Genomic DNA, 23,292 nt, shown 5'->3' with positions numbered 1-23,292 from the left:
GTGCCTTGCCACAATTCTGTCTCTGAGCTCCTTGGGCAGTTCCTTTGAGCTCATGATTCTCATTTGGTCTGACATGCACTGTGAGCGGTGAGGCCTTATATAGACAGGTGTGTGCCTTTCCAAATCAAGTCCTATCAGTTTACTTAAAGACAGCTGGACTCCAATGAAGGAGTAGGACCATCTCAAGGAGGATCACAAGGAAATGGACAGCATGTGACTTAAATATGAGTGTCTGAGCAAAGGGTCTGAATACTTATGACCAAGTGATATTTCAGTTTTTCTTTAATAAATTTGCAAAAACTTCTACATTTCTGTTTTTTTTTCAGTCAAGATGGGATGCAGAGTGTACTTTAATGAGAAAAAAAATGAACTTTTTAGAATTTACCAAATGACTGCAATGAAACAGAGTGAAAAATTTAAAGGGGTTTGAACACTTTCCGTACCCACTGTATGTTTAACATACATGACATGAACATTAAAGATGCGAGTCACATGACTACGTTTACTAAGGATTGGAGTGGTTTACTTAGATTATTGAAAAACCATTTTGAGAAACTTCTATAGACACTAATTTTACTTCTTTACTGCAGAGTGAAACCTATAAAAATTACATGCAACCCATAAATAGCAAGATCAATTTCATAAATGTATTAATACATAGACTCAAGACTAGACAATAAAGAGTTCAAGGATAAGAACTACACAAAAGAATTGTACATAAAAGCACATGATGTGGGGATGAAAACGAAAATCATGAATCACATAATTCAATAGAATAATGTAAACAGTTACTCAAGTATATTACACAGCTGAAAAAGTGTTGAGGGCAAAATTAACTAATGTCTAGTTCCCTCATCAAAGTCACCTGCAAAACGCGCGTCAGGTCTTCCATTCTGTGGGGGTCTATTTACTCAATATGTTTTGTTGATTTTCACTTATTTGTCTACCAATACCTCCTGATGTGTTATTGATTTATATGTATCTCTTGATCTGAACTTTTATTGGGGGTAATTCTGGTTACACTTATATACACTCCTTTGACCTTTTCATCATTATTTACCCATGAGCATGTCACTTTATTCTACATTTCCTCATTGTTCATATATTTACACATCAGGAGGATTACTTTACTGAACTTTTATTCATGCTTTCTGGCATCTCTCTATCTTATAAAAATCCCTGATCTCTCTGGATTCTGTTGCTCTTTTCTGTTCAGCACGGTGTCACTCCATTGCAGAGATATTCACATTTGTTGCTTTTGGAGCACAGCATGTGTAATTTCCACTTGCAAGCTCAGCGGGGCGTTTCTTCAGGGTCTTCAGGGTGTGCCTTTACCCTTTCCTGCCAGACGCTACCAATCACAGCTCAGCAGCTGATCTAGCAGTCTCAGACACTGCAGAGATATGATTGGCAGCCTCGGGATGGGAGGAGTGAAAGCACACGCCCCCAGAGAAGACTCTGAAGAAACGCCCGGCTGGACTGCAAGCAAAGATTTTACAATTTATGATCCAAAAACAAAATGTGACTATCTCTGCAATAGATTGAGGCAGCGCAAACAGAAAAGAGCGGCATACTCAGGGATTTTTATAAAGGTATTTAACTCCGTTTTTTTGAGCAAGTGAAAGATCTACTTTAAACTTACCACATCTCGTAACTAATGCAGTAAAGCTTGAATCCACAACATCTGCAAAAAGCCTGAACTACATGAGTATCACCAATTTTTCATTATAAATGTGTAAATCTTATATCTGCAAATTTTCCATAAGCAGGAGCCCCATCAATTACACAATGGAGTAAGGAGATGATAATGTACATTAAAATATGGCCGGGAGGAAAATTTTCTCTTAAGTCTTTGGCTTTTTTTCCTGACACTGGGGGCGCTGGGGTGACCTGACTAAGCTTTTCTATGAAAACTAATGCCGGCTCTCTGAGTAACGAATATTCAAGAAGATGCAACTTAAAATGGCAGCACATTATAACATTCTTAATTATAGGCACTTGGGTGCCGGACAGATGCAGACACCACATACATACAATCATGCTTCTATATTTTACTCTAGACAAAAACTTTCAGGTACTTATTTTGCTTTTAATGCCTTACTTAATAAGAAAGAGCAGAGAATAACTAGCCTTAAAGAAAAGCAAAGCAGGTACCTGAATTAATTGCACCGTTTCTCGCAGCAGAGAACGTGTGCCCGAACATGTACATTTGCACACCGGAAGTCGAATATGATGGTTGTTCTACCTCTGAAAACAAAAGTTGAATTTTAGTTCAGTTTTACCGTCATTGCAGATATAAACTTGGTGGTACCCACCAAGACAAGAGGTCACAGAAGGACTACATATCTAACCAATATTGTGAATATCTATCACCCCACAACTCACAAGAATGTTAGGTGAACCAATAAGACATAGTATTTGGTAAACCACATAACCATCAGACAAATCCTCGGGCACTTACAATACTCCAGTTTCATTTTTGGTACACATTGCACTTTCTTCATTGCAGCATGGTTCCCAGCCATAGTAATTAAAAGGTGAGAACTTAAAGGGAATCTGTCACCAGCTATTTGCCACCTAATCTAAGAGCAGCATAATGTAGAGACAGAGACCTTGATTCCAGTAATTTGTCACTTACTGGGCTGCTTGCTGTAGTGGTGATAAAATCTGTTCTATTCTCGGGAGATAATCAGTAGAGGACTAGAAAACCTACCGTGTAGTTCTCCATATCCATGAGCTCGGATGGATTCTTCTACCCTCGTCATAATACTGGGACCCAATTTTGCTACTTTGCACAAGGACCCTTAACTGCACCAGATGCACTTTATCTTCCCTCTGTTGCCTTCGTGTTATTCTTTTCCCCTACTTTGCCTCTCTGCTCAGTCATTTGTTTATCCTGTTATTGTCTCCAAGATTTGTATAAGCTGTCCACAATGTAACCGATTAATAAACGGAATTGCATTTTGAGCACTAGCATGGACATTCTTGGTGTTCTTATTTGGGCCATTATGTACTCATTATTTTTTGGTATAAATTTGTATATGGAGTAGAAGGCCCTTCCTTAACTATGTTGACGCCCTGGTTGTGTCCTTTTATTTAGCATCATATTCATGAGCTCTGTATAACCCTGCCCCCAGAACCAAATGGTAGCTTTCTGCCTATGCACAGTGTACACAGAAAGCTGTCAGAGGGATGGAATTCACAGATCAACTAGTACTAAGAGTGTATAATAAATCAGTAGAGGCTGATGTTAAATAAGGACTAATATTTGAAACATCACACTCCACACCAGTACGCAGCAGGTACATTGTTGATGGTTGTGATGTTCTGATGGTGTAGCACTGGCTACCTTTATTTATCCCCTCACATCTGTACTTTACTCCCATCACTCCCATTCATTGCAGGCCTCCTAGGGTCATTCAGGGAGAGCAGTCGAGGAGTGGGGGCGCCATTTGCGCTCAAGAGGGTGCCAACCTCCGGTGATAGGCAAGAACAGATCAAGGGTCAGCTCAGGGCATTGCCCCTTCCCCATTTATCTATATCTAAATCGGCTGAATTTTTTTCTAGCTGGCCTGTTTTTTATTGGCATTTTTTGGGCTTTTTTGAGGGTTTTTCTTGAATACTTGGAATTTTTAAATGATATCAATAAACTGTAAATTTTAGGTGTATTTTTCTGTGAAATTCAATCAGTAGTGTGGGTGGGGTTATACAGAGCTCAGCATTCAGAGAACTGCTAGATCTACAGCAGAGAAAACTGTGATTTTATCAAAAACTACAATAAGCAGCCCAATAAGTGACCAACTACTGGAAACCGGGTCTCTGGCCCTACATCATGCTGCTCTCAGATGGAGTAGCAAAATCCTGGTGACAAATGCACTAGAACTTCCGCAGAATGACACCATCCTTCATCCTCACTTTCCTTTCCACATAAAAGAGTGGCCCGAGTTTCTCGTACATACAGTAGATAAAACTGTTATCCGAGATCTTAAGATTTAGTTTACATGTATACCTATAGCCATATGGTTCTAAGTCCCCTTCAGATTGGCAACTCTTCTTCACATACACAAAGTTCTCCATGCTCAGTAAGAAGAGAAGCAATGCTGCCCCGGAAAAACTCTGAAGGGGCTTCAGCCTCTTCATTCTCAGGATCAGTGAGGGTCCCCGAGATCAGACCCCCGCTAACCCTTTTAAGCATTATATTAAGGAATTTATAGATCAATTCAAATGACGCAATAGTCGCCAAGAGAGGAGTCAGCGCATCACTCCCACCCAGTGCTCCCAGTGTCATGTGGGTTTGTGCATCACCATTCTAGCTTATAGCCCTCTGAGTAACTAATGGTTGTCATGTAACACATGGTCACAAAATAAGATACCATTCAAGATGCACAATGTTTAAAAATTGCTCCATATCGATACTGAAGCAAAGGAAGAGTGCAATAGTAGCAGCTGTGGAAGTGACGGGGACGATAATTGTCGTATGAACACACCCTTTACACAAGCGTATAAAAAAATAAATAAATAAAAAAAATACTTAAAAACAGAAAAAAAAAATCCAAAATGATTGAGAAAGTTCTGCTCGGCATCGGTGGGTCTATATGGCGGCTTCTATAGTGACAGAACGTCAAGGTATCCACTGTACGATATTACGTCAGAATGAATGGAATACTCTGGACTGATGGGGAAGGGAGTCTAAGTATATAAGGGTTTTTTTAATTTGGATTTTTCTGGAAAAAAACAAATACACACATAACCCCATTACCAATATGTGATAAAATACAGTCACAGAAGCCTAGCTCCTACCTGCCTTTATGAAGAATACATAATACATTTTCAGCCCAAATCTCTCCAGACTGCATCACTTTCGCAGCAATTGTAACAGCTCTGGTCAACAAGCAATTACTAACCATCAGTCCCTGAAATGGATGGAGGGAAGCGTTCTGATAATGTGTTAATGGAAGGGAGATGTTATTTGTCTATTAGGTGGTGTAGATACGCTGAACATTTGTCTTTATTTCCACCAAGCTGGACGGCACACAGTTACGTAGTGTAAAAGAAGACGTGCTTACCAGATGGGAAGGCAGGATTTGTACCAGGATACATATTGGGAGAGTAGGCAGGAGCAGCGGCAGCATACCCCATTGGAAAGCCTGCTAAGTAAGAGAAAATAAGTAGAGGTGAAGATACTTAAGCCATACATTTCTCCGTTATATCTATTAGATGCCCTATTAACATTAGGCTTTTGGGCACTATAGCACCCACTAAAAGGCTCCCTGCTCTTTCCTGAACAGACCTCCTATAAGTAATCAGATGGGACAAGAGTCATAAAATCATATATATGCAGGTGGTGCGTACGTGTAGGTCCACAGACAGACTCTTTTACCAAAGGATGCTCTCATTGACTATAAGGGTATGTGCACACATTAAGTATTTGGTGCTGAAATTTCAGCATCTATTGGCAGGAAAAACGCTGCGTAAAATAGGCGCATTTTTTGTGCAAATTTTTCCCTACTCGTTACTATGGGTGAAATCTGTAGCAAAAACGCTGAGAGAATTAACATTTAAATCTACAAGTCAAAAATAAGCAACATGTGCATAAGACTTCAGGATTCTCATTCACTTTGCTGGCATCAGGAAACCCCTTCAGGCTTTGTGATAAACCTGCACAGTTTAAAAAAAAAAAAAAAAAACCTGCGACAAGTCTGCAACGTGTGCACAGGTCCTAAGGGGCTAAACTAGTTTCTTCTGAGGGTAGCCAATGAGAGAAGATGAGCTTCTCGGCAGCATCATTTTGTGGTTCCTCATCACTGATCAATTCTTCTTGAAACATCCTATTGATGACATGGAGATTCTTCAAAGGCTCCTTAGCATTTTAAACACTCATAAAAAGGAAATACATTCGAAATGAACTCACATTTTTTACAAGTTTTCAGAGGCATTTCTTACTGTGTTTTTCTTGAAGTCCTAAAAAGAAGCCTATAGGGAGAGAAAACCCTCATATCTAGAGCACGCTGCTTTTTGGGGATGCATGGGACTGTTCTAATGTCAGAAAATGACACCTACAAAATAATTGAGCAGGTGCAGATCTTTCCCAAGACTTGCAACATTTTCTGGTGCAAAGTTTAAGAAATCTGTCTAAAGCTTGTTGTCCTTGCCCATTATGGTCCACCAAGCTCACTTTTGTCAATTTTCAGCAATTATAAAGAAAAAACAAATTGTGTGTAATTTTAAGACTGTTTATGCCAAACACTGCAGTAAATTCCTTGATTAATGTGTGCGCCATCATACTTACCAGGGTAACCAATACTTTTAGCATTTGCATAAGGAACCCCAGAAGATCCAGGGCTATAAACAGGGTTCATGATCGGAGACCTAAAAGAGCAAAACAGGCAGAAAATAAGAAAACAAGGCAATATTTGCCAATTATGGCCTCACATCTAGATCTACCAATAGCACATCTGGAACAAAAAAACAATGGATAGCCTGTTTGCCTTCTTAATCCTGTGAAAAAGCCAATGTAGCATGTCACATCGGTCCACTAATCCTGTAATCCAGCCGACCTCACATCAACTGGAGAAAGGCACAGGGTAGATGCCGGGCAGCAGACACTTTCCTGGAGGTGTATGGTTGCTCCACTATGAGAGCGACGTGGATTTAGGACACACCAAGCTCTGTGCTTATTAAGTCAATTTCAATGAGAGCAATACAGCCAAAAGTGACAGCATTTATATTGGAGGTATAAAGGCTCAATAAGATGGGACAATTTCTAAAGCACCCCACCAAAAAAAAGCCAAAAGACTATATACAAGTCAATCGGCACTCGTTTACTAGTCCATTCACAGAGACAAATGTATGGGCACAGAATGATCATTAATACAATGGTCCTGCCCAATGCAGCATCATGTTGGCAGCACACCCGTTTACTGGAAGATGTGCAGCCGACAACAAGACTTTATTGGGCCACCCTTCTCTGGCTCTATAAGGCCAGAACTGTCAAAGAAGGGGAGGTGGAGATTGAAGGAAAAAAAAAAAAAAGAGGTGGGAAGGTGTATATTAAATGACTGGTCACACCTCTGTGCACTGAGCGGCAGGACTAAGTTTGAACAGTCATTCTGTGCTGACAGAATCCCTTAGAGAGTCTCAGAATGACTGTTCAAACCAAATACAGGCGCTCGGTGCACCCTTTATTATGCTTTGCTTATATAACGCCATCATATTCCACAGAGCTATACAGACCTCACCATCACTGTCCCCATCGGGGCTCACAATCTAAGTTGCCCATCAGGATGTCTTTGGAGTGTGGGAGGAAACCAGAGAACCTGGAGGAAACCCACAGAAACACGGGGAGAACATAAAAACTCCGTGCAGATCGTGTCCTTGGTGGGATTAAAAAAAGTTTGTGTCCACCTTTGGGGCACACACATTTAAAAGGGAATATGTAGAATTAAGCTTCCTAAGCCGTCTATATGGGCACACAGGTCATAGGAAGCTGAATAAAATAAATACCTTGATATCTGCAATCTGCTATTTTATTCCAGAGAAATCCACATTTTTCTTACATTTAATTCAGCTTTCCCTCTCGTCTGCATTCATTGGGAAAGCGTGCGGTAGATGCTGGGTGTGATGCGCGGGGAAACCCTGCCCATAGGCCAGGTGTCACGCCAGAGCTGGCTGCAGCCGGGGTCACGTGATCCCTGTGAGCAGTCAGCGATAGCGCCGCTCACAGGCCATAAAGAACAAGCAAGGTATTTACAAAATAACTTCTCTCCACAGTTTAAATACATTGGGGGCATTTTAAATAGTAGTGGACAACCTCTAAGATCTCTGGGCCGAACATAGATCTCCCTGAGAATCTGCCTCCAGAGGTTATTATAATAAAATGAGGGGTTACCAGTGTAACATATGTAATGGCTGCTCTCCTGATCTCACTGCAGAGCTGTGTGTGATTATACCTGACATCTGCAGGCTCTGCTCAGCTTCAGCTTCCAGCTCACAGGCAGACCGGGTTGTAATAGTGCTACAATACAGCAGAGCTGTGACAGCTGCTAACGTGATTGTTATGAGACAAAGTTCAGTTCTACTGTTCTGTGTCAGTTACATGTCTCACACTGGTAACACCTTTTATCAAAAATAAACTCTGGAAGCAGATTCTCAGGGAGATCTGTGTCCGACCCACAGTCCTGTACAGCTCATTTACATAAGAAAAACATGGATTTCTCTGGAACAAGACATGGTATCACAGATATCAAGGTATCATGTTATTCAGCTTCCTATGACCTACATGCCCATAGAGACGGCTTAGGAGGGTTGATCCTTTAAGAGCACCTTCCCCACTAGTTTTTCCCATCTATCTTCGCCCTTCCCTGGCTCTATAATGGCAGAGCTGTCAATCAAAGAAGGGGGGTAGAGATAGAGGGAAAACGAGGATGTGTGCCCACTATGCGTTTTAAGTGTTTCCGCAGGGGCAATTCCGAGGCAGAAACGCTTGGTAGAAGGTCTGCCATGTTCCCCAATGATAATCCGCATGTGCTGTGCACATGCTTCAGATTATCATTGCGGGAAAAATCTGCAGCGCTACCAATCATTTTACGGAATCACGGCGTTTTCGCCACCATTGACTTGCATTGGACCGCATGACATCCGCATCACTGCATCTGCGGATACCATGCGTTTCAATGTGCGGATGGTACCCGGGTTTTGAGAAGAGGAGACTCTCCTCCGGACCCGGGTACCATAGTACCTGTAGAAAAAAAATAAATAAATAAAATAAAAAATATACATTATACTCACCTTCTGATGGCCCCGGTGTCCTTAGCGATGCGTCCTGGCTTGCCGGCAGCTCGTGGTGGACTAAAAGAACCTGCCATGACGTCATTTAGTCATGTGATAGGTCACGCGACCGCCGACATCAGCGGTCGCGTAACCCGTCACATGACTAAATGACATCATGGCAGGTCCTTTTTAGGCCATTGCGAGCTGCCGGCAAGCCAGGACGCATCGCTAAGGACACCGGGGGCCATCAGAAGGTGAGTATAATGTATATTTTTTACCATTCTTTTACAGTCACACTATATAAATCCATGCTGGTTGCATGGATTTATATTGTGTGACCAAGTTGTGAAGCACTTTCCAAGTGATGCTAAAATCGCTTGGAAAGCGCTTGATAACCCGCATGCGGAAATGCATGTGAAGAACGCTTCACATCCGCATGTCCCTGGCAGGAAAATGCATGTACAATCCGCATGCGTTTTTTCTGCCAGAGAGATGCAGAAACACTCAGGAAAAATCCAGAGCATTTCTGCATCGTGGGCACATAGCCTAAGGCGGGAAGGTGCACTGAAATGTTTGGCCATGACAAGGGTGCAGAGCGCCTGTACTTGGTATGCTGATAGTCCCTTTAACCCCTTAACGACCGCCGTAACGCATTTTTACGGCGGCAGTTACAGGGGTTTTCCCACAAATGAAAGTTCATTTTAGAAATTGTCCGTGTCTGATCATGTACGGAAAATACCACAGCTCCTGGGCAGAGTTTGCATCGGGTGCTCGGGTATGCACCGAGTATAGAGGGTGCTTGAGTGACATGCTCGAGTCTCTGCCTCATATGCTTCAGAGCCCAAAAACCTGCGGGGATTGCCTGCCATGCACAAGCAATCGCCGCATGTTTTTTTAGGGTGTCTAACAACTGTGAAACATGTGGGACAGGGACTCGAACATGTCACTCGAGCACCCGCAATACATGGTGCATACCGGTGTACCCGATGCAAACTCAAGTACCGAGCACTTGCGCTCAAGACTAATGACAACTTATTCAATGATGACCTAATGTTATCAAATTCTGTGTCGTACCTCTGGGTTCAAAATGTTCACTATACCCCTTGATAAAATCCTTGAGGGGTCTAGTTTCCAGAATAGTGTCACTTGTGGGGGGTTTCCACTGTTTAGGCACATCAGGGGCTCCTCAAACGCAACATGGCGTCCGCTAATTATTCAAGCGAATTTTACATTCTAAAAGTTAAATGGCGCTCCTTCCCTTCCGAGCCCTGCCGTGCGCCCAAACAGTGGTTTTCTTCCACATATGGGGTACTGGCGTGCTCAGGAGAAATCGCACAACAAATGTTGGGGTCCATTTTTTCCGGTTACCCTTGCGAAAATAAAAGAAATTGGGTCTAAAGTAACATTTTTGTGAAAAAAGTTAAATGTTCATTTTTTTCTTCCACATTTTTAAAATTCCTGTGAAGCACCTGAAGGGTTAATAAGCTTCTTGAATGTGGTTTTGAGCACCTTGAGGGGTGCAGTTTTTAGAATGGTGTCACTTTTGGGTATTTTCTGTCATAAAGACCCCTCAAAGTGACTTCAAATGTGATGTGGTCCCTAAAAAATGGTTTAGTAAATTTTGTTGTAAAAATGAGAAATCGCTGGTCAACTTTTAACCCTTATAACTTCCTAAGAAAAAAAAAAATTGGTTCCAAAATTGTGCGGATGTAAAGTAGACATGTGGGAAATGTTATTTATTAACTATTTTGTGTGACATATCTCTCTGATTTAAGGGCATGAAAATTCCAATTTTGAAAATTCAAATAAACGCAAGTGATATCAAATAAATTTTACCACTGTCATGAAGTACAATATGTCACGAAAAAAATAATCTCAGAATTGGTGGGATCCGTTGAAGCGTTCCAGAGTTATTACCTCATAAAGTGACAGTGGTCAGAATTGTAAAAATTGGCCCGGTCATTAAGGACATAATGGGCTCCATCTTTAAGGGGTTAAATGGACTCTTAGCACAGGATGACTGTTCAAACCAAGTACAGGCGCTCAGTGCTTCACGGTGTGGCCAAATATTTTCATATACATTTCCACCTATTTGTTTTCGTTTAATCTTCACCCCATCCATTCTTCTTCAGTGACGGCTCTGGCTTCATAGAATCAGAGAAGGGTGGTGATATGATGGAAACCAAGCAGGTGTGAAGGTGTATATAAATAATTGGCCCCGCCATGATGCACCGAGCATCCTGCACTTAATCTGAACAGTCGTTTTGTGCTAAATGAGTCCCTTTATTTGATTTTATTTAAAAAAAAAAAAAAAACACCCATACACTTGTATGGGTGATGCTAATCCAATACTGGAAAGAGAATGGTGCATGCAGCAGACTGAGCGTCCATATGACAAAAACTGTTTTCCGAACAGCCCTATAAAATTAAAATTGGTCGTCATTGTCAGATGTCCGTATGATTTACTCTGAACGAGCCCCAACGTTTATTCATCCCATATGTGAATGCACCAATTGACATTATGAGAGATATAGATTGAGATAGATATATAACAGTCTATTTGGCTGTCATGTCTCCCATACATAGACACCATGGCAATGATGTGATCAGAAACGTACCAATATTTGACATTTCATTAACAGATTGAATACATATACAGACGAGCATTACACAAACTAGTCAGCAGAGAAGTTACATGACACTTACAAGGTTTGAGCAGTTCTCTACGGTGATCCGGAGGAGTCAGGGATTTTCCAGACGTAAGCTATGAAGAGAAGAGAAAACCTTATATGCCGGCAGAATACTTCTAGATGCGTCGGCTACAAAAGTCTCAGATTCTGCCCAGAGCACAACTAGGTAAAGAAATCCAAGAGTGAAGCACATAAAGCATTTATAGGAACTCAAGTGTTGGCTGCAACCACACAGGACGTGAATTAGAAAGAGGAAAAAAAAAAAAGGTGGATTTTGCATTGCAAAGGGTAAGAATCCAAACACAGCCAAACATTATTACGCTGCCCAGATAAAATCCTCACTGCAGTTCGTAGGAGCGAGCAGTCATTGAACGCAGTCTCCAAGCCGTGGACATAAAGCTCTTGAAGAACTACAAATTTCATGAAGTCCTGGACAGCCAGTTTGGAGACCAATGTCCAACCAGATGACATGTCCCCCTTAAAGAGAACCTGTCAGCACGATTTTATAATGTAAATTAAAGCCATGTCTGGAATGGAGGGGATAATACTGACTGCATTGATACATTTGGTGAAGAAATCTGCTTTGTTCTTCTGTAATCACCATTTGAAGTTTTCTCCTAATTACATTTTAGTGCACAGGATTTGGACTGCACACTGGGCTTTCTCCTCCCTGTCTGTGATTCCCCTGACCCCTCCACCTGCCTCTGGTCTGTGGGGGACGGCTGGAGGACGACAGAGGGGGAGCTTGGCTGGCTGTATATGGGTGGGTGGGTGGGGGGGTCTGGCTGGCAGATGATGACGGGTCATGGGAGGGGGGGGCTGGCTGGCAGATGATGACGGGTCATGGGAGGGGGGGGCTGGCTGGCAGATGATGACGGGTCATGGGAGGGGGGGGCTGGCTGGCAGATGATGACGGGTCATGGGAGGGGGGGGCTGGCTGGCAGATGATGACGGGTCATGGGAGGGGGGGGCTGGCTGGCAGATGATGACGGGTCATGGGAGGGGGGGCTGGCTGGCAGATGATGGGTCGAGAGGGGGAGGCTGGCTGGCAGATGATGGGTCGAGAGGGGGAGGCTGGCTGGCAGATGATGGGTCGGGAGGGGGGAGGCTAGCTGGCAGATGATGGGTCGGGAGGGGGGAGGCTAGCTGGCAGATGATGGGTCGGGAGGGGGGAGGCTAGCTGGCAGATGATGGGTCGGGAGGGGGGAGGCTAGCTGGCAGATGATGGGTCGGGAGGGGGGAGGCTAGCTGGCAGATGATGGGTCGGGAGGGGGGAGGCTAGCTGGCAGATGATGGGTCGGGAGGGGGGAGGCTAGCTGGCAGATGATGGGTCGGGAGGGGGGAGGCTAGCTGGCAGATGATGGGTCGGGAGGGGGGAGGCTAGCTGGCAGATGATGGGTCGGGAGGGGGGAGGCTAGCTGGCAGATGATGGGTCGGGAGGGGGGAGGCTAGCTGGCAGATGATGGGTCGGGAGGGGGGAGGCTAGCTGGCAGATGATGGGTCGGGAGGGGGGAGGCTAGCTGGCAGATGATGGGTCGGGAGGGGGGAGGCTAGCTGGCAGATGATGGGTCGGGAGGGGGGAGGCTAGCTGGCAGATGATGGGTCGGGAGGGGGGAGGCTAGCTGGCAGATGATGGGTCGGGAGGGGGGAGGCTAGCTGGCAGATGATGGGTCGGGAGGGGGGAGGCTAGCTGGCAGATGATGGGTCGGGAGGGGGGAGGCTAGCTGGCAGATGATGGGTCGGGAGGGGGGAGGCTAGCTGGCAGATGATGGGTCGGGAGGGGGGAGGCTAGCTGGCAGATGATGGGTCGGGAGGGGGGAGGCTAGCTGGCAGATGATGGGTAGGGAGGGGGGAGGCTAGCTGGCAGATGATGGGTAGGGAGGGGGGGCTAGCTGGCAGATGATGGGTAGGGAGGGGGGGCTAGCTGGCAGATGATGGGTAGGGAGGGGGGGCTAGCTGGCAGATGATGGGTAGGGAGGGGGGGCTAGCTGGCAGATGATGGGTAGGGAGGGGGGGCTAGCTGGCAGATGATGGGTAGGGAGGGGGGGCTAGCTGGCAGATGATGGGTAGGGAGGGGGGGCTAGCTGGCAGATGATGGGTAGGGAGGGGGGGGCTAGCTGGCAGATGATGGGTAGGGAGGGGGGGGCTAGCTGGCAGATGATGGGTAGGGAGGGGGGGGGCTAGCTGGCAGATGATGGGTAGGGAGGGGGGGCTAGCTGGCAGATGATGGGTAGGGAGGGGGGGCTAGCTGGCAGATGATGGGTAGGGAGGGGGGGCTAGCTGGCAGATGATGGGTAGGGAGGGGGGGCTAGCTGGCAGATGATGGGTAGGGAGGGGGGGGCTAGCTGGCAGATGATGGGTAGGGGGGGGGGTCTAGCTGGCAGATGATGGGTCGGGAGGGGGGGCTAGCTGGCAGATGATGGGTCGGGAGGGGGGGGCTAGCTGGCAGATGATGGGTCGGGAGGGGGGGGCTAGCTGGCAGATGATGGGTAGGGAGGGGGGAGCTAGCTGGCAGATGATGGGTAGGGAGGGGGGGCTAGCTGGCAGATGATGGGTAGGGAGGGGGGGCTAGCTGGCAGATGATGGGTAGGGAGGGGGGGCTAGCTGGCAGATGATGGGTCGGGAGGGGGGAGGCTGGCTGGCAGATAATGAGGCTAGCTGGCAGATGATGGGTCGGGATGGGGGAGGCTAGCTGGCAGATAATGAGGCTAGCTGGCAGATGATGGGTCGGGAGGGGGGAGGCTGGCTGGCAGATAATGAGGCTAGCTGGCAGATGATGGGTCGGGAGGGGGGAGGCTAGCTGGCAGATGATGGGTCGGGATGGGGGAGGCTAGCTGGCAGGCAGATGATGTCTGGGGCGGGGGGACTAGCTGGCTGGCAGATGATGGGCTGCCTGCGGTATATAACATGCCAGTCCCTCACCACCCATGTGCAGGGCACAGAAATGGCTGCAGGATGCCATATATAAGAGATGGGGCGGCTAGGCCGCAGCCGCGGCAGCCGTGATACCTCTGCAGGTGGAGGACAGCAGCGCTGCGAGCACTGAGAGGACCCCGTCCCTCCTATTACAGCACAGCGGCTCGCTGGCCCCATCACCTCCTCACCTCCGGACTGTCGCGGTCACCTCTGGCTCAGGACGGCGCAGTCTCCACAGGCTCCGTGTCAGGATTTTTCCTTTCTTTGGGGACACTGCGCAGTAACAACCTACGGGCCCCTGACGTCACTTCCGGATGGGGGGCTCTGCATCCCCCGCCCCGCGGTCTGGGGATAAGGGGTGGGGTGAGAAGAGGGCTAGTCACGTGATGTGTAAATGTTACACTCGGGCGCTAGAAGCGAATGTGTATACGTGTGTGGCGTGGATTGTCTGTGGTAGGAGCGTGTTGTCTGCTGTGTGTCCGTGGCATAGGTGTTCAGGACGGCAGCGTGTTCTGTCTGTGGTGTGTGTGTATAGTGTCTGTTCTTAGTGGTGTGTGTAGTGCCTGTGTGCTGGTGGTGTGTCTAGTGTCGGTGTGCCTGTCTGTGATGTGTGTCTGTGTGTGTGTAGTGTCTGTGACGTTGTGTACTCTGCACTTTGTGGTGTTTTCCTGCCGCCTGTTCTGATCATGTTTATTTCTTGAGCCTTTCTGCCATGATGACTAATGATGATTGCCGCCACCTCTGTGACTTGTGTAAGCAGTAGTGTGGAGCGAGCATGCTCGACACTGCTCAGTACTCGCCCGAGCATCTCACTACTCGGGATGTTCGGCGAGCACCGAGCATTTCCGGGTTACTCGGGCGGGAGCTCGGGTCTCCGCCCTGTATGTTTGGCGCTCTTTACCGAGCCAATGAACATGCAGGGATTGCCAGCCAGTCACTGTAATGCCGCAGCCATGTTGTTTGTGGGCATTACAGTGATTGGCTGGCCGCACAGTGTCACCTCGAGTATTTAAAACCGGGCGCCGCCATCTTGGACACAGTCGCTCCGGATTAGACAGTGTAGGGACAGCGCTGCTGATTTAGGGAGAGATATAAACTGCGAAATAGGTAGTGTAGGGTCTGTAAAGCCTGCAAAATCAAACAGTCCTTCTAAGGACTAATATCCATCCCAGATACCAAGCAGGCAGGCTGTATAGGAGACGCAGTGGTTATACCAGCAAACGCTGCATTACAGTCCTGTGTGCTCCTGTTGGTCAAATTGCTAGACTTTTTTTTTTCCTCAGTCAGACTGTCCAAATACGCGTCTTATTAACCTTTTGGTATTCCCCCCCCCCCCCACACACACACACACACACACACACACAAAAAAAAAAATAATTGAGTGTCTCCCTGACTGGTTAGACACCAATATATCTGTTTAAAAGAGTCGGGTGTAGGCCAGAGAAATAGAACTGTGGTTTTCCTCTTCCACGGTTCTAATCTTTTTATTACCCTTTTTCCATTGATAGTGCGAGTGTAAGCTATTTTACTTCATTTACAATGGGCAAGGCGCGTAGCAAGGGACGTGGAACTGGACATTCTGGTGATGGTGCGTGTAGAGGACGGGGCCGTGGCCAAGGTGAAAATGTGCCACAACCAACAGCCACATCTTCTCGCTCCCACTTCTTGACCGAATTACTAGGGAAGCACAGAACAACACCAGTATTGTGAAATGATCAGTGTGAACAGGTTATTAATTGGATAGCAGATAATACTTCCAGTTACCTGGGCACCACCACCTCCGGTCTGTCTTCCACACAGTCAAGTTTTAGTAGCCGTGCGTCTCGACCGCATACTCCTCCTCACTCTGATGCTCCTTCCTCCCACCATGCCGAGTGTCGTCAGACAGCAACTGATCCCACACTTGGACACTCTGAAGAGCTGTTCACTGGTCCATTTCCAGATTTGTGCCCCTCGCCTGCTCCGCTTGAAGTGGTGGAAGAGGAGATCCCATGTAGCGATGGCCAAATATTTGAACAGCCACGGCCACAGGAAGGCGACGCTGGCAATTTGCCACAAGAGGTGGACAATGACGAGACACAATTGCCACAAAGTGAGGATGAGGATCGTGGTGTGGAAGAGGAGGAGGAGGTGGTGGATGATCTAGTAACTGACCCAACGTGGCAAAAGGACACGCAGAGCGAGGCCAGCAGCACACAGGGGGAGGGAGGCAGAGTACCCCAACAGGCAGGAAGAAGCAGTGTGTGTTAGAACCCTCCTGTTTGTTTTTGTTTCTATCTTTTGTTTTGCGGTCACGTGACCATCTTCCTATATATTCCAGCTCCTCCCTTCTGGCTTGGCTGGACTTCAGTGTTGTTTTGACTGTCTCTCTAGCCAGGTGCTTTTGTGCCTATCTATCTCTAGTTTGCTTGGTCCTCTGGGACCTCTAGTACTTTTTGTCAGTTTATCTTTTGCTCTGCAACAACTTCTGTTAGGAGGTGTCCCATTTTTGTCCCAGTCCTTAGTTCCTTTAGGGACCCCTCCCTTTCTCTATAGGTCTCCGTTCAGACTAGCCGAGGACGAAGGCAGGTCTGTTCACAAGGAACAGGTAGCCTGCTACAACGTAGGGGCTCAGCTTAGTCTTACTGTAGGGACAGCTCTCCCCATCTTTCCTTAGCCTATGTTGCAGATCATAACAGTAAGTCCAGCCCAAACAAAAACTTTAAGGAAAGAAATCCGGGGATCAGTATGGTTTCTGTTCAAGATTTGGCTCAATGCCTGCAGGGATTGTCTCTGGAGGTGTCCGAGGTTCGGCAACACGTGAGTAGCTGTCCTGGAGCGCATTTTGTGGAACCGAAGGTAGGACTGCCTGATATTTTTTATGGTAAACAGCAAGATTTTTTTTCCTTTAAAAATGCTTGTTTATTATATTTTCGTTTGACACCAAGGTCCTCTGGGAATGAATCACAGCGCATTGGGTTTATCATGTCACTTTTGCGCAAGGAACCACAGGGGTGGGCCTTTTCTCTCCCACCTAATGATCCGTGTTTTAGGTCAGTGGAAGATTTTTTTTCTGCTATGGGGCTATTGTATGACGATCCTGATCGAGTCTCATCTTCTGAGACAGAACTGAGGCATTTGAATCAGGGGTCAGGTGATGTTGAAAATTATTGTACACACTTCAGAAGGTGGTTCTCAGAGGTGAAATGGAATGATTCGGCGTTAAAATGTTTTTTTCTTGCTGGTCTAAGTGAAAGGCTTAAGGATCTGCTGATTGCATTCCCTGCACCTGAGACCTTGCAGGATGCCATGCAATTAGCTATACGTGTGGACAGGAGACTGCGTGCCAGGGTTAATGATGAAAAAATTCCTGTAATGGCAGCTCCTAGTCCCCAGAGGGTCTGCTTGGACGACGAAAAACCGATGGAGGTTGGGGCGATGTCACTCCGCTCTCAGGAAAGAAACCGCAGGTTTTCCAAGGGATTGTGTTTTTATTGTGATAAAACTGACCATTTGATTAAGAACTGTGAGCTTCGTTTAAGTAAAGAAAAAAAAAAGGTCAGTTACGCCCGTATTGCTTGTTTGAGCTCCAAGGGAGTATTTCTTTCAGGGAGTACCTCACTGCAGGAAGATTTGATTGAATTTCAGGTATCTATGGATTGTGGTTCAACACTTAATGTGATTGATAAGGGTTTTTTGGAAAAACTTAAATTGGAATCCAAATCTTTGTCATCGCCTATTTCTGTGATTGCAATTGATAATTCTCCTTTGAAATGTATTACTCACAAGGTTGCTGCATTTCCTCTCACTATCAATGGAATTCACCAAGAAATTTTGGACTTGGTGGTATTAAATAATTTACCCTCTCCAGTCATTTTAGGTTTGCCTTGGTTAAAACTGCACAATCCTTTACTGGACTGGTCTACTAATGAGATTAAGTCTTGGAGTCCGAAGTGCTATGATAAATGTTGTAATGGTCGCATTGCGGCTGTGGAAAAAGGGGAATTACCTGTACCTATTCAGGATTTTTGGAAGGTTTTTTCAGAGGAGGAGTCGCAAGTTTTACCTCCTCATAGGGACTATGTGTAACGGGTCTGGGAGGTGGAACCTCTGAGCTACTATACAAAGGGCAGTCCTTGTAAGGAAGCGGGTGGCTCCCAGGGAAGGCGGGCAGGTAGTCACGGCAAGTGACAGGAACAGTCTCTGGGGAGAAGGGCAGGAGGTCACGGCAAGTCTCTTGACAGGCGGGTGGTCATGGCAAGTGACAGCAGGGTAAGAGTCTCTAGACAGGCAGGTGGTCACGGCAAGTGACGGCAGAGCCTCCAGGTAGGCTAGCTGGCGGGTAGCAGGTGAGCGCTCCCAGGTGAGCGGGTAAGAGTCTCTCGGCTGGCTGGCAGGTGGTCACGGCAAGTGACGGCAGAGCCTCCAGGTAGGCTAGCTGGCGGGTAGCCGGTGAGCGCTCCCAGGTGAGCGGGTAAGAGTCTCTCGGCTGGCTGGCAGGTGGTCTCAGTCAGGTATCAGGCTGGTGCTTCCTGATCCGCAGGCGGACTGGTCCATAGACAGACTGGCGGATGCAGGTAGACAGACTGTTGGACCGCAGGAATGCAAGCAGGTAGACAGAGCTGGAAAGCAGACTGGCAACGGGACCTGAGGGCTGAAGCAGAGGTGAAAGGCTTTGCGACAACTTTGCTCGGGCACCTCCATTTTGGAGGAGGTGCCTTATATATGGGAGCACCACCGTCAATTGGCCGGGGACTCCTTAGGACGGCGTGCGCGGCCCCTTTAAGAGAGAGGGAGCGCGCGCGCCCTAAGCACAGTGCCCAGGAAGCGGCGAGCGCTGCCAGCAGCGCGGGAAGAGGACGCCGAGGACGGAGCAGGGAGGTGAGAGGAACGGCATCTCTGCCTAGCAGGAGGCAGGGACGCCGACGCTACACTATGACTGCACCATTGAGTTTGTTCCTGGAGTTACTCTTCCCAAGAGTCGCTTATTTAATCTGACTATCCCTGAGAGAAAGGCCTTGGAGGAGTACATACAGACGAGCTTGGCTGCTGGTCACATTAGACCTTCTAAGTCACCTGTGGCCGTTGGATTTTTCTTTGTTAAAAAAAAGGACGGGGGTTTACGTCCATGTCTGGACTTTCGTGAAATTAATAAGATTACCGTACGCAATTCCTACCCATTACCGTTAATTCCTGACTTGTTTAACCAGTTAGTGGGGGCCAAGTGGTTCTCTAAAATTGATCTCCGGGGGGCATACAATTTGTTACGAATGAAGGAGGGTGATGAATGGAAAACTGCTTTTAACACTCCGGTAGGTGATTTTGAGAATCTGGTGATGCCTTTTGGTCTTACTAATGTACCCGCATTTTTTCAGAACCTTATTAATGACATCCTGAGACCTTTGATTGGTAAGAATGTGGTTGTGTATTTGGATGACATTCTGATTTATTCACCAGATCTGGAGTCCCATTGGCAGAGTGTTCGTGAAGTGTTGCAGTTATTGAGTGATAATTCACTTTTTGCTAAGCTGGAGAAATGTGAGTTCGCTGTGCAGAGAATTAGTTTTTTGGGCTACATTATCTCCAGCGAGGGCTTTGAGATGGACCCGGTGAAGGTTCAGGCTGTGCAGGAATGGCCTAGGCCTATTGGTTTGAAATCGATACAGAGATTTTTGGGTTTTGCCAATTATTACAGGAAATTCATTAAGAATTTTTCTATAATTGTTAAGCCGCTGACCGATCTCACCAGGAAAGGTGCGAATACGGTCCAGTGGACTACTGAGGCCATTGAAGCTTTTGTGTATCTCAAGGAGAGGTTCAGTTCTGCCCCTATCCTTATGCAGCCTGATGAGACCAAGATTTTTTGGTCGAGGTTGATGCTTCTTCGGTGTGGGTCGGTGCAGTTTTGTCTCAGGAGAACAAGGATGGAGTACATCCCTGTGCTTTTTTTTTGAAAAAATTTTCAGACACCGAACTTAATTACGATGTTGGTAATCGGGAATTGCTGGCTATTAAACTCGTGTTTGAACATTGGCGTCATTTCTTGGAAGGTGCTAAATTTCCTATTCAGGTTTTCACAGATCATAAGAATTTGATCTATCTGGATGCTGCCAAACGCTTGAATGCCCGTCAAGCTAGGTGGGCACTTTTTTTTTCTCGGTTTAATTTTTCTGTTACTTATATCCCTGGTACTAAGAATGTTAAAGCCGATGCTTTATCTCGCAGCTTTTCTGCCATGGTTGGTACCGAGGAGAAGGAGAGCATTTTACAGGAAGGAGTTGTGGTAGCAGCATTGGACTCCGTTTTGGAAGATGAGATTCTGAAAGCCCAAGAGGATGCCCCATCTAACACTCCCCATGGGAGGTTGTTTGTGCCTAGAACCTTTAGGAGAGATTTGTTTGTGGAGTATCATGAGTCTCGGTTGGCAGGTCATCCAGGAATTTCTGAGACTAAGAGACTCATCAGTCGCAGTTTTTGGTGGCCTGGGTGGCAGAAGGAAGTCATCAAGTGGGTTCGTCAATGTACGGTGTGTGCTAGGTCAAAGGCTTCACATACCCCTGCTGCGGGGTTGCTTTGCCCTCTGGAGGTTCCTAGTGCGCCTCGGACGCATCTGGCAATGGATTTTATTATTGACCTTCCTGTGTCCGAGGGTTTCACTGTCATCTGGGTGGTCGTGGACCGTTTTAGCAAGATGTGTCATTTGGTTCCATTCATTAAGCTACCCTGCGCTAAGACACTCGCTAAGGCGTTTGTTAAGGAAATTATCAGGCTCCATGGCGTTCCCACCGACATTGTTTCTGATAGGGGACCTCAGTTTGTGGCTCTCTTTTGGCGTGCTTTTTGTGACAGGTTGGGAGTCCATTTGTCATTTTCGTCTGGGTATCATCCTGAGTCTAATGGACAAACAGAAAGAAAGAACCAGGATGTTGAACAGTTTTTGCGTTGTTTTGTGGCAGACAATCAAGAGGGGTGGTCTGAGTTTCTGCCACTCGCAGAATTTGCTTTTAACAACCATACATCCTCCTCTGCTGGGTGTTCTCATTTTTTTTGTTGTACTGGGAGACATCCGTCTTTTGGTTCGTTCTCCAAATTGGGGTCGGCGGTGCCGGAGGAGGAGAATTTTTCCGGTGATTTGGACAGAGTTTGGACTAATGTACGTTGTAACCTTCAAGAGGCTAACAAAAAGTCCAAGAAGTATTTTAACAGGAAACGTAAAGAGGTTTTGTTTACTGTGTGTGACATGGTTTGGTTGTCCTCAAAGAATCTGCGGTTGAGGATTCCCTCTAAAAAATTGGGTCCGAAGTTTGTGGGGCCATTTAAGGTGCTTCAGGTGGTTAATCAGTCTGCTGTTAGGTTGGAGGTTCCCACCTCCTGGAAGATTAATCCTGTGTTTCATGTTTCCTTGTTGAAAAAGGCTGATATATCAGATAGGAATGCCACTGTCACAGTTCCTCCGGTGGAGGAAGATGGCGAATATGAAATTTCTCGTATCCTGAATTCCAGAGGGCATAGAGAGAGATTGCAGTATCTCGTCGCTTGGAAAGGTTTCGGTCCCGAGGATAACTCCTGGGTAAGGGCGGATGATGTCTCTGCCCCTAGACTTGTCAGAGCTTTCCACAGGAGATTTCCGGATAGGCCTGGGCCTGGAGGATCCGGAGGATCCTCCTAAAAGAGGGGGTACTGTTAGAACCCTCCTGTTTGTTTTTGTTTCTATCTTTTGTTTTGCGGTCACGTGACCATCTTCCTATGTATTCCAGCTCCGCTCTTCTGGCTTGGCTGGACTTCAGTGTTGTTTTGACTGTCTCTCTAGCCAGGTGCTTTTGTGCCTATCTTTCTCTAGTTTGCTTGGTCCTCTGGGACCTCTAGTACTTTTTGTCAGTTTATCTTTTGCTCTGCAACAACTTCTGTTAGGAGGTGTCCCATTTTTGTCCCAGTCCTTAGTCCCTTTAGGGACCCCTCCCTTTCTCTATAGGCCTCCGTTCAGACTAGCCGAGGACGAAGGCGGGTCTGTTCACAAGGAACAGGTAGCCCGCTACAACGTAGGGGCTCCGCTTAGTCTTACTGTAGGGACAGCTCTCCCCATCTTTCCTTAGCCTATGTTGAAGATCATAACAGTGTGGTGGCCTCACACAGAAGGCGGGCAACAGTTCCCCGTAACACCAACACGAGGGACGTTGCCAGTACAACCGGAAGGTCTTCCAGAGTCTGGAATTTTTTTAAACACTCTGCTGATAACCCCAAAAAGGCCATTTGTACCACCTGCCATGCCAGCATCAGCAGGGGTGACAAAACTACCAGCCTGACCACCACCAGCATGATCAGGCACATGTCAGCAAAGCACCCGACTTTGTGGGGCGAACCCCAGGGTACACGACCAGTGTCAGCGGGTGTCACCACTGCTTCTTCCACTGTTGTGCGTGTAATAGAACCCCCTGTTGTGCGTGCAAGGCAATCCCCTGTCCATACTGCATGCAAAGATGCCCCCTCCTCTCAGTCTTCACTTGTTATGGCAGTTTCTCAAGAAACAGCATCAACGTCCACGTCTCACCGCAGCGTTCAATTGTCCATATCCCAGAGCTTTGAACGAAAGCGCAAATTCGCTGCCAACGCCCCACAGGCCACAGTCCTAAATTCGCACATTTCACGACTGCTTGCGTTGGAAATGCTGCCTTTTAGGCTGGTGGAGACGGAATCCTTCCGCAACCTTATGGCGGTGGCCGTCCCTCATTACTTGGTCCCCAGCCGACACTATTTTGCCCGGTGTGCCATCCCTGCACTACATAAGCACGTGTCCCAAAACATCTGCCGTGCCCTCAACAACGCAGTTACTGGGAGAGTCCACCTGACCACTGACACGTGGACAAGTGCTTGTGGCCAAGGAAGGTACTTCTCCCTGACGGCACACTGGGTAACCATAGTGGAAGCCGGGACCCAGTCG

General features: G+C 46.8%; 1 protein-coding gene across 6 annotated transcripts in view; it reads right to left on the bottom strand.

Moving 5' to 3' along the window:
- FAM168B (family with sequence similarity 168 member B) overlaps positions 1-15,190 on the bottom strand; it is a 36,729-nt gene extending 21,539 nt beyond the window's left edge. The window contains exons 1-5 of one of the 6 annotated variants that reach the window (XM_073674470.1): positions 14,564-15,190; positions 11,476-11,533; positions 6,290-6,369; positions 5,067-5,147; positions 2,155-2,247 (exon numbers count right to left, since the gene is read on the bottom strand). In XM_073674470.1, coding sequence (XP_073530571.1) covers positions 2,155-2,247; positions 5,067-5,147; positions 6,290-6,359 — 244 coding nt within the window. In that variant the 5' untranslated portion in view covers positions 6,360-6,369; positions 11,476-11,533; positions 14,564-15,190. Of the gene's footprint in view, positions 1-2,154; positions 2,248-5,066; positions 5,151-6,289; positions 6,370-11,475; positions 11,534-14,563 lie in introns of all 6 variants that reach the window. The other 5 variants (XM_073674469.1, XM_073674471.1, XM_073674473.1 and 2 more) reach the window with 5 other exon arrangements.
- Between the last annotated feature and the right edge of the window lie 8,102 nt (positions 15,191-23,292).

Source organism: Phyllobates terribilis, unplaced genomic scaffold (assembly GCF_046119375.1).
Source record: "Phyllobates terribilis strain yellow unplaced genomic scaffold, ASM4611937v1 Scaffold_3__8_contigs__length_932513732, whole genome shotgun sequence".
Classification (NCBI taxonomy): Eukaryota; Metazoa; Chordata; class Amphibia; order Anura; family Dendrobatidae; genus Phyllobates; species Phyllobates terribilis.
The sequence above is the reverse complement of the archived record's forward strand: the minus strand, read 5'-3'. Positions and strand labels throughout refer to the sequence as shown.